The 11,971-nt window shown below is 38.6% G+C and overlaps 1 protein-coding gene across 2 annotated transcripts; it reads right to left on the reverse strand.

Moving 5' to 3' along the window:
• Nucleotides 1-45: 45 nt before the first annotated feature.
• porcnl (porcupine O-acyltransferase like) lies at nucleotides 46-11,733 on the reverse strand. 2 transcript variants are annotated; one of them, XM_066643817.1, is made up of 13 exons: nucleotides 11,646-11,733; nucleotides 10,240-10,381; nucleotides 9,777-9,969; nucleotides 9,578-9,621; nucleotides 8,264-8,445; nucleotides 8,024-8,154; nucleotides 7,795-7,920; nucleotides 6,326-6,426; nucleotides 5,422-5,498; nucleotides 3,249-3,312; nucleotides 1,451-1,536; nucleotides 957-1,058; nucleotides 46-535 (listed from the first exon to the last, which is right to left on the reverse strand). In XM_066643817.1, the coding sequence occupies exons 2-13, from the start codon at nucleotides 10,373-10,375 to the stop codon at nucleotides 437-439; spliced, it is 1,341 nt and encodes a 446-aa protein (XP_066499914.1). In that variant the 5' UTR covers nucleotides 10,376-10,381; nucleotides 11,646-11,733; the 3' UTR covers nucleotides 46-436. The 2 variants fall into 2 exon arrangements, with proteins under 2 accessions (XP_066499914.1, XP_066499913.1); XM_066643816.1 differs by lacking the exon at nucleotides 11,646-11,733 and adding an exon at nucleotides 11,463-11,634 and having other exon boundaries at nucleotides 51-535.
• Between the last annotated feature and the right edge of the window lie 238 nt (nucleotides 11,734-11,971).

Raw genomic sequence — 11,971 nt, forward strand, 5'->3', positions numbered from 1 at the left:
ATTGAGCTACTCAGTTCTCTTATATGCAGCCCCTTATCATTGTGTCTAAAATATAATTGTATGACTATGAGAAGGAGTGCAAATTGTAGAAACAAATGCACTATTAATGAACAGGTGAACTATGTACCACATTTTATTAGAAAACAATAAATATCTTTACACAGTTGTAAGCTATTTATGGTAATGTGTAAAAGGCTGTAGTAAAAACTACTAAGGCATTTTCATTTATTTCAAATTAGAAGTCTCAGGTCTACAGCATACCGTACACGGGGTAGTAAATATTGTAACATTTATTTGCTGTACAATCGTAAATGAAAGCAGGGAAGACACAGCTCAGGGCATCTCTGCAACTCAGGATTGCTGATAGAGTCTGCTAGACTGCTTAGAAGCTGGTGGGATTTCTGTCCACGAAGTGAGAATGGTCCTCAATGTGATTTTAAATGAGCCAGTAGAAGACCCAGCAGCCTAACATCACCCAGTGGCTGGCCCAGTTTAGTTCTGACCATTTCTGGATTGTGTGACTAGCCATGTAAACCTGGAATATAGATAAAAAAAAATAAATAAATAAATACAGGGTTAATTTTTCAGATTTAATAGGATAATCAATGAATCATCAATGAGCTTGAGCTTACAGATGTCCTCTCTATCTGAATTACAAGACTGATTAGGCAAGTGCTGGACTGTTCAGTGAAGTGTTTCTTAGTCCTGGTCCTGAATCACTTCTGCCCTGCATGGTGTGGTGCTTTACCTGCTCCATCCAGTACATCCACAAATAAATACATTGTCACAATCAGGTATGCTGGGGGCAGGGGACACCAAAAAATATAGGACAGTGGTACATCAGGACCAGGACTGAGAACTGTTGAACCAAGTACTGTATAGTATCCAGTGTAATTTCGTGCTGTCTAATCTCAATCCTAAATGGCAAAGCTAATGAAAAGTAGTAAAAATGAAACCTTCTCATCATCTGCATCCAAATCAAAGAGAGAGCCCAAATATGTCAGGTGAAATATCGACAAAGCGCTGAAGAAAAGGTTGGCCAAATACACCCACACAACCTGGTGAAATATCACAACACACTCAGACAGACACATACTGTTAAATTAAGCATTTCAATCATTGATCATCTGTGTCCACTTATTACCCAACTTCAGTCCTGTATGGCCTACCTTCTCATATGTATTTTAGATTAGCAGTGACAAAGCAAAGGGCAAACCTATCCTTTTGATAGTAAGTGAAAATATTCTAGCTGCTGGTACACTGCAGTTCTGTCATTCTCCATAACAAAGTCAGAGGCATTGATGACTGGTTTAGTGATTTTAAAAAAAGGTTTAAAAAAATCGAATAATACTGTAATTTGTGCCCAAATACATGTCATCTAAATAAATCACATGAATAATTTGTGCTTGGTGGGTTAAAGGCCTTTAAAGCTATCAAAACACTGACTGACCTTTTTGTTCTGATGTTGACAGTCACTTGGACAACACTTAGACAAGATGCAAGCATTGAAGATGGTAGCCAGTCTCCTCCTTAGAACTGGAGAGGGGCACAAACGCAGGCAAATACACATATTAGCAGTAGTCGTGTACAAAATATTGAAAGAAGGTTTTTTTTTTCTTTTGAGTAAAAGAGAGAAAGAATCTGTCACAAAATCCCAATGCATGTATTTAACAGTTAAAACATAGAAGCCATATAACACCAGAATTATGCTGTATTTATAAATACATTTATAAACATTCCTGATGAACATCACGCCTTAGGAGAGTTCATTTGTATGGAATGTACATGGTGTTTTTGTGCTGGAGCAATATAGTCATTCTGTATTCACAGCCTATATATAAACAATATCTCTGAGTGTCCTTTGTGTTTCTCCAAAGCAATAAATCATTCAACCAGCAAGAAAGTCTATACATTTTTAAACAGGGCATTTGCAATTGACTCCATCAACAATGTGTAACACTGCATTTAGGCAAAACATTACAGGCTGTTTCTTCATAGCTTAGAGCAGTTTACTGATTTATACACAGCACATTTCCACAGCGTGCATGTGTTTGTGTGACACCTCTGCATTAATATAAAAGAAAATCCTTGGCCTAATAGTTTTGAATACCTTTTTTTCCCTAAAAAATGTTGTTTCTTACAGTTGTATGTAAATCCTATATTTATGTTATTATACAACCCCAATTCCAATGAAGTTGGGACGTTGTGTAAAACATAAACAAAAACAATATGATGATTTGCAAATCCTTTTCAACCTATATTCAATTTAATACACTTCAAAGACAAGATATTTAATGTTCAAACAGATAAACTTCATTGATTTTTTACAAATATTCACTCATTTTGAATTTGAGGCCTGCAACACTTTCCAAACGAGGTGGGACAAGGGCATGTTTACTACTGTGTTACATTACCTTTCCTTTTAAAAACACTCAGTAAGCATTTGGGAACTGAGGACACTAATTGTTGAAGCTGTGTAGATGGATTTCTTCCCATTCTTGCTTGATATACAACTTCAGTTGCTCAACAGCCTGGGGTCTCCGTTGTCATATTTTGCGCTTCATGGGCCACCTATTTTCAATGGGAGACAGGTCTGAACTGCAGGCAGGCCAATCTAGTACCCGCACTCTTTTACTACGAAGCCTGGACACTTTTTCACTTTGCGTCGGTCCATCTCAGATGAGCTCGGGCCCAGAGATACCAGTGGCGTTTCTGAGTGTTGTTGATATATGACTTTCGCTTTGCATGGTAGAGTTTTAACTTGTACTTGTAGATGGAGCGACAAACTGTGTTCACTGACAATGGTGTCCCTGAGCCCATTCCTCAACTTTCCCAGTCTTCAGTTGCCCCTGTCCCAACTCTTTTGGAACGTGTTGTAGACCTCAAAATCAAAATGAGTGAATATTTACAAAAAAACTATAAAGTTTGTTTGTTTGAACATTAAATATCTTGTTTTTGTAGTGTATTCAATTGAATATAGGTTGACAAGGATTTGCAAATCATCGTATTCTGTTTTTATTTATGCTTTACACCACATCTCAACTTCATTGGAATTGGGGTTGTATTAGATAAAACATACAACAGTAACAAACAATATTAATTAGATGCCAAGGAACATCATATTGGGGTGGAAAATCAAGGATAGAAAACACTATTAAAAAGATTTATTATTCTATTGCTGAGTCCTGGTTTGGACTACCCTGATTTACATTAAATCTGAATAAGTAATAGGGGTCTGGGTGTCTTACCATGCTCTACATAGGTGATGAAGCCTAGAGACAACAGTACAGCACCAAGGTGGAAACTGAGACCCTGCAGGGCATTAGAATGGATTTATGAAGATTTTTCCCAGGTCAAGCATTTTTGTAGAAATACAGTATGTTTTAAACCACTGGCACTTGTAAAGCCTTATTGTCACCACTAGAGGTCTGTAAATGCACAGCTGTGGTGTCCGTCAGAAAGCTGTCAGACAACAGAAGTCACGACTCCCATCCCCTCTTTTTGATTAACAATCACCCAGATACTCCCTCCTGTGAATAAGCAGCCTTGAAACATCTAGCTACAGAGAGCTTGCAATAGCTTTAACTATTTGTTGCCAGCATATTTAAAGTATCCCTGGTTCAACTACACATGACATAATACATATTATGTCTCTTCAAGGGTGTAATTTAATCAACAACATATATTGTAGCTCTACAATTACACAATACAGTCCTTCTGCTGCTCTGTATACTTTAGTTAGCCCACTTTTACACTGTTCTTCACAGGTCAGGATTACCACAGAGCTGGAATGGTTTGGGCGGTGGATGATTTTTTGTGCTACAGTGCTACAATAGTTTCAACCACAGACGCCCCACCCACAACTAAACAGAAAGTCTGCAACATTTAATGCATTAAACTGGCCTCACAGTCAGGATTCTGCCAGCTACATTCTGAATGGCTCTCTGTACCGCCACGTATAGGCACTTCTGTGTATCTTTTTTTACTGGCCCTGCTACTGGTCTGATGTGAAACACTGCCTCCACATGTCATGCCAAAAGACCAGACTTGTGATTGTGATCCTTTTGCGTGCGAGTCAAATTTCTTTTCCTGCTGTAGAAGCTGGATTTTGGCCATGTTAAAAGTCTGGCAATGTGAGACTGTTACTTTGATATGGTTGATATGGTGGTGGTGTCAGTATTTGTTGCATGGATATGAATGTATCTCACACAGCAGTGCTGTTGGAGTTTTTAAGCATGTTGCCCATTAACTCTCCACTTTAGTAAGCTCCTTTCACATGTACGGTAACCCAGAAATGTTACACACTTTACCTGGAGATGTGAACACAAACACTAACATTTGCCCTGGACTTTACACTGACTGTTTCCTCCTCTTGTCCTTATACAGACTCCAGGTAAAGTCAGAATCAGCACATGTGTGAAAGTACCTGCTAATGTTTTGGAGAATCACTGCTTCTCCTGCACAATTCCCAACCAATACATAAAGCACATTGAGCATTTCCCAATGCAACAAACGCGGCTCATACCGAAAATCTCCCACTGTATGCTGCATATGGGAAACGCCTTTCTCTAGATTTTTGTGTGAAAATGACTCTAGACATATATCTCTTTGGTCCACCTTGTAAAGTCAGAGACAGCAGTTCATCTGTTATTACACAGTTGTGTTAGTCATCCTCTAGTAATCAGGGGTCACAAGATGTTGCTAAGAGAGCACTATCATGGAGATTTTTTGGTTGGTGAACTGTACTCCAGCAGTGACCCTGGGGGATTTTAAAAACTCCAGCAGCACCACAACATCATTGTCACTGCAACACCGTATTATCTATCACTCAAATTTTACCGTCTGTGTGGAAGTTCTGAGAAGAAAATAAAAAACGAAAAGTGGGCTAGGTATGTATGCAGAGCAACACATGGCCTACAGTGCGTAATCACAGTACCACAAACTGCACCTGTATGGTCTGGGAATTGTGGACCAGTTCTCTGTCCAATACAACATGCACTTTAGCAATGGCTATTGCATAGTCGGCTTTCTTTCTGATTTCTCTCATTTGGCGAAAACCTGCATTCTTGTACAGAACTTTGCATACTCAGTGCTGAACTGCCTTACACTTACATGGACCATCAGGATCTTTTTTTTTTGGGTCACTGTAAAACTTGGAATGACCGACGTTAATTACAATGGTTGAAACTTTCATCCATTTGGTCAGATCTTGCCAGACAAACAGGGATTGTCAGATATTGACAGAAATTGGCACCAGGTCCCGGATTAGTAACAACAGCTAAAGTATCAACATTTCATCATAGCTCTTTTTAACATTTCACCTTTATGTTTTTAATATTAAGATATAGAATATTTTGAAATGATAAAATATTTTCCAACTAAATCTCTTTCATATTTACTAATCTTTGACATCATACTCACATGCAGTAGAGCACTGGCTGTGTATGTCACCAAGATGGCAGGAAATTTACCAAGCTTCAGAGCACTTTTGAAGACGTCTGTGCACAGGAACATCAAGAGCACACACATGAAAGTTTCTTGTTTTTTTTTTTTAAAGAGACAATGTATTATGATTTTGCAGACTTTTAATAACATACACTGAGACATTATTTCAAATTTATGAGCAGAAATTAAATGTTAATAGTGTTTTGTTTCAAATCTCCAATGTATTACCCAACAAAAGTTTAGGTGAAAATTAATAGATCAATCTACTGTATCTACTTATATCTCAAGTCTTTCTGGGTTAAAGAGAAGACAGAATATGCTGAACTTGCCATAAAGACACTGTTGCCTTGTCTTTTATGGTGTTATTCTAATTTAAAATGTGAGCCCACCTGGAATTTCACTGTTCTCTTGCTAAATAAATACGTTTGCCCAGATGTGCAATATAAGTGCACAAACTTATACTGCTCACACTCATACAGTCACTTTATGCACTCAGATTTATCCTGTGTGGTCCCAAAACATTTAGCTAATATTTGTCTCCAGTACTATTTGTCTAAGGCCATTGACATATATTTATTATATATTTACATATTTATTTTGCACAAACTCATAAAAAATATGTTCTCTATTTTGCAATTAAAATAATGTCGTTTACTGCACCAATATCAAAACCCATGCACCCCCTGTGCTGTGACACACAGGGGAGTTATTCCTGCACCAGCAGTAAAAAAAAAATATTAAGCAATAAAATAACTGCATTCCAACTAAGTGAAAAAATGTCAGCAAGATCAGAGGCCCTTATCTGATACAATGTTATACTCTATAATCATGTAGTAAAATGCGTTCTCATTTTGGAATCACATTGATTCAAGATACTTACATTTGTTCAGCCAGCGAGACATGGGCAGGTTCCAGGAGGTGACCACTTCTACCATTGATCTTGGTAATTCAACACCGAGTGGCCTTGCAACTGTTATATCCCTACACACAGACACATTGGCCAGATTATTCCACTTAGTGCTGGGCGATATCACAATTAATTGTACCCTTTACCATAGTTATGATTAATGAAAGATTATTTTGTTTTTGTATGTTTTACCCTCACAGTTTAGTGGCAAGGCTTGTACTGTAAACATGCTCAAGTATTAACGCTGGGATATTTTTTCTAATGTTGCTGGGAGTTTGTTTCTCTCTTGTTTTTGAGTGCTGTATATATTTGTTGTGTGATTGTGCTTTGGTTGCTGAAACTTATTCGCAGCATTTACATTTGACTTCTTTGTTCAGCGTCATCTAAATTAAATTAAAAAGCAGCACGTCCAAACCACAGACGCTGTGTTTTTCTTTGGTACGAATTGTTGAGTCGCTTGGTCAGTCTCGACGGTGAGGTTGTTTCCATGTGGCAGATAGGGGCACAATCACGTGACAACAGCTTGGTAGCATGGTTTTTAAAGGAACAGTACATGAACACACATTGGGGACATAACAGAATAGATATAATTGATATAGGCAAGAATATGTCGATGGGCGGCACGGTGGCGCAGCAGGTAGTGTCGCAGTCACACAGCTCCAGGAACCTGGAGGTTGTGGGTTCGATTCCCGCTCCGGGTGACTGTGTGTGAGGAGTTGGTGTGTTCTCCCCGTGTCCGCATGGGTTTCCTCCGGGTGCTCCGGTTTCCTCCCGCAGTCCAAAAACACACGTTGGTAGGTGGATTGGTGACTCCAAAGTGTCCGTAGGTGTGAGTCTATGAGTGAATGTGTGAGTGTGTGTTGCCCTGTGAAGGACTGGTGCCCCCTCCAGGGTGTATTCCCGCCTTGCGCCCAATGATTCCAGGTAGGCTCTGGACCCACCGCGACCCTGAACTGGATAAGTGGTTACAGATAATGAATGAATGAATGAAGAATATGTCGATTAGAAGCTCTGAATGTCAATGTCAATTGCCCAGTCCTAATTCCACTGGTAAAAATCAAGTTTTATAGCTACAAAAAATCTAAATTACAACAAAGAACAATATCTTGTAAGTAAATTATAAGTCTGCTGCAATATGCTAAAATGTAATGGCAGCTCATACTGCCCTTGAAATGAAGTGTGATTTACTTAAATCAGCCAAATCAAAACATTGCAAAAATTACTTTGATTTGTACATCTACTGAAGGATAACAAAAGAAACATCTTTTGTTCGAGCATCTTGTTTACAATTCAGAGAGCATCCTGCTTAATGGAATGTATTAATTGCAGCTAATTACTGAGGTAATTAGCTGTATTCCAAAGAGGGGCATTTTATTTGTGGGGGAGTTAGGGTGTGGGAGAGAGGGAAAAAAGGAGAGTGGGGTGAAATCATTTTCACTCACCATTTAAGATTGTCTTTATGCTCAGAAAATCCAGCACCTGCCATAACAATGGTTGTCTCACTGAGATAGCTAACAAAGTAGTTACTGAAGTGGAAGGACACAGCATTCTCATAAGCATGAAGCCATCTGAAGACAAAGAGCAAAGACAAAAATACAGTTTTTGATTACACATAATCATTATGCAATTTTATTTTTAACTTATTATATACTTTCACACATGTGAACTGACCTGTATAGTAACCCATCTCCATAGATGGGAATGAAGTAAGGAAAAAGATATGGAGCGATGCAGGTGGAAATGACAAGGCAAACCTGGCTCCTCACAAAGCTGAAAGCAATCTTCCAAAACCAAGCACCATTCTGCAAAGAAACATTTATTCACAGTGTCTCAGCCTCTTGCCGTTTGCATTTTACCCACAGTTCATATGATATTATTCTTAGTTTTAAACAATTGAACACCACCTCTTACCATTTTGCGACCATCCAAAGCATCTTTGTAGCTAGTGAAACTGATCCATGGGCCAAATATGACTGTTCCAACAAAGCAGATGTAGCCCTGAAACTCTAGCATGGTAGGGAAGGAGGACACAGTCCCTCGGTCGAGGTCAAAGGCCAGAGAGATGGCCTTCATTGCCACCACCATCTGTGAGCCTAGACATACAACAGAGAGCTGAAATCTAAAAAAGCATTACAGATGACGGTCTATTCATTCGTATGTTTCTCTGTATTCATGAGCATGCGCTTTAATGAAATTTGTGTCTATTATGCTGTCACATTTGTCATGTTTTGTTTTTTTCCATGGATGTCGCATTGCACACCTCAGGAGACTAAAATGTGTGGTATGAAGCAAGTATGTGTTTTACTGTGTACATAATCTTTGTGTGTTTTTGTTTACACCACATTCCCCTCAGAGCCCAGAGTACATCCATTTAATTACAACAAATGACAAAAGGCATTTTCTCTTCTAATAATTAGATTTAGCAGTTTCAGCATGACAATAGCCAACAGTAGAATCAAAGGGTGCATACGGCCAGACAAACACGAGCACTAGATCCATATTATAGTGATCTGTCACTTTTAATGTAATAATGTTACATTAATGACCAAAACATCAGTTCTTTACACTTCTCCTGCTAGAGTTGCCCTAGTCAACAGTAAGTGCTAATATTGTAAAGTGGTAAATCACATTTAATAACACATATTACTCCAGCAAGCACAAGCTTAGGATCCCCAGTTGTGGTATTCACTATCACTTCAGTTGTGTAAAGCTTACCAACTTTGGAATCTAAAGTAAAATATTTTCCCAAGAATGATGGATCACACTTTATCTTGATATGTTAAATAATGGCCTGGGGAAGCTTTTGGGGGTTGGCACACTTGAATCCAGGAAAACTTAATCCTATAGCTAACAATGGGTATATACAGGACTGTGTGCCTTCAGTTTTGTGACAACAAATTGAAAACACCTTTACTGTTTCAGCAAGACAATTCTCTTTGCTATGACCACTAAGAAATATATTACAGAGTTTAGTTTGGAATAATCTGACTGGCTGTCTTAGAGCCCTGACCACAACCTCAACACATGAGATGACCTTACTAATTCTCCTGCAGCGTAAAGGCAGGGAAACCCTACAGCTATGTTCCAAAATCTACCGAGATGCCTTTTCAGTAGAGTGGAGGCTTTACTGCAGAACTCTATAGTCTCTGCCCACCGGAGAAAAGTTCTCATCATTTTAACCAGATAATGTATTTAATAATGTTTAACAATGCAATAATGACTTACCCCTCATCTTATGCCAAGTCTCTGCATCTATTATATGCAGCTCTCTATGAAGGACAAAAGAGTGCCTGTCATTCAACAAAACTTATGAGAACCACAGGACGATGAGAAATCATCATGAATTCACAAAAGATTTGTCATTTTTGAACAGCTTTCTAAATAAAGCTCTGTCACTTAGATGTATTGTCTGTCACACACTCACCCCATGAGCATGTAGATGAGGATAGCCAGAGAAAGAAAAACTCCACGGCTGCTAGACTTCCGGCACAGGAAGAGGATGAGAAAGCACAGAAGGCTGAGTATGATCACCCACACCATGTAGAGCTCAAAAAACACATATAGCACATACAGGCCTCCTACTAATGAACTCAGGTGCTTCACATGAGCTGGGATACCTGTCCGTTAAAAGAGATACAATTAGCTCACCTTATCTAACTGAACACAAGGAACACAAATCATTGATTAGAATCCATTAGGCTGTTGTTATTACATTTTCATATATGTAGTAAATGTATGCATAGCTGAAATAAATTGAATATCAGTTTTGTATTTCAAACAGTATTTTAAAATTAGATCTTAGATTAGAAGGTTTCTTCTTTATGTAAAGGTAAAACTAAAAAAAAAATCTTTAGTGAGTATTAAGAACCAATTACAAAAAATCTCACTTAGTCTGCAGATGATACGGCACAACAGGCAGACAAGCAGTAGCTGCCACACCTGCTCCAGACCCTGCTGAGCTGTGGGCAAAATGCAGCCCTCTGCCAGAAAGAGTAAAAACTCCTGGTGCCTGAAGTAGTCCATGGCAACCTGAAAAAAAAACACATTAAGCATAGGGGTCCAATAAATAATTATGAGATTAATAATAGAGATTTAATAAAATTAGGCACGAATTTGACACTCTTCAAAATTTCTAGAGATGCATCAGTAAGGAAAAGTGTGGAACTGTTCTTTGCCCTGATCAACTGTCAGCACTATTACTGTAAAGTGGATGCATCTATCTAATGAATTGGTAGACATTGCAAACTATGTGAAGGGCTGCCAAGTGGAGTACAGTGCATAAAAACACCTATTCCGTCACTCAGTACTAAGTTCTAAACTGTCTGAAATGGGTTCCCATGGCTGAGCAGAAACCAAAGACCATTTTGAGCAGTACCAAGTGTGAGCTTGAGTGGTGTAAAGCATGCCACAACACTGGTTATTATATCAAACCTGTGCATATACGACTGGCTATGCAGTAATGAGAAAATATCCTATTTACACATTTTCGGTGAACTAGTACACTCATTTCTTATTTGTTTTTAATCTTATGTACTCAACTGTGTTAGCTCAGCAAAAGACCTAGAAACAAGGAGTGGAACACATTAGCCTTTAGTGGTTTACAATGTAACTGCATCTGTGGAAAGTGCCCACAACAGGTATGAGCCTATTATTCTCAGTTATGATATAGACTGATATAAGAATGGAACTTTATTATCAATTGCTACTTTATTTAGTCACCATTAAGTGCTGTTTAAAAAAACCTTGGCATTTCACTCGGTTTGTTTGAGATTCAAGGGTAGAAATGTGATATACTCGTGTTCCACAATCAAAACGACCATACATATTTAGAATTTAGGCTTTCTCGTGTAAAAGTTGGGGCTGAAATACTCAGCTCCTGGTGAAATCCCGGGCTAGTTTTGTTTTGGTTGCAGCAACTCCAGGAATTACAGGAATGTCTTTGCTAGTTACTAACTTTACCTGCATTTTTCTTTCTACTCACAGCGATACTTTCACCTGGCCGGAACGATATACAGCTTTTATGGTATTCTTTAATGTTCCCCAGGCCAGAAAATGAGTTTAACTGATTTTAGAACCGAGAGTAAAGAAATCTTCTCCTTTTTCTTCTTACCACGCTACAGTGCTAGAACGTCCTCCCCGGAAACGAAGTATGACTAAAATTCAGGACTCGGTTCAGTCATCCAGCTCGCACAGCTCGTCCCCTCCATGCCCAGAGCACAGCTGTAAACATCTTCACTGAGAGACCGAACAGAAAAGTAACAGATGAAATGTAGCATGCCGAAGTTCAACCAACCTTGATTCAGGCGGTGCGTAAAGTGCAGGTCATCCTGCCGCCTGTAGAGGCCGCTGTTTTACAGTTTATTTTTCAGTTGATCCTCAAGGACACGTCTGGGTAGGTGTCAGCACTGCAACATTGTGAGCCATTTATTGTAACAATTTTTAAAAAATGACTTGGAAGTATAAATTTTGTTTTCAACAGGAAAATATAACTCCATACTATTGTCAATAGACTACTGTGGTGTGTGTTGTGGAAGGAATTTGATAAAATATCTTACATTTTAACCAAGAATCCAATGTACACTTAAAGCATATGTGTATAACTTGCAAAGCACTGACTAG

The sequence above is a fragment of the Hoplias malabaricus genome, chromosome 14 (assembly GCF_029633855.1).
Source record: "Hoplias malabaricus isolate fHopMal1 chromosome 14, fHopMal1.hap1, whole genome shotgun sequence".
Classification (NCBI taxonomy): Eukaryota; Metazoa; Chordata; class Actinopteri; order Characiformes; family Erythrinidae; genus Hoplias; species Hoplias malabaricus.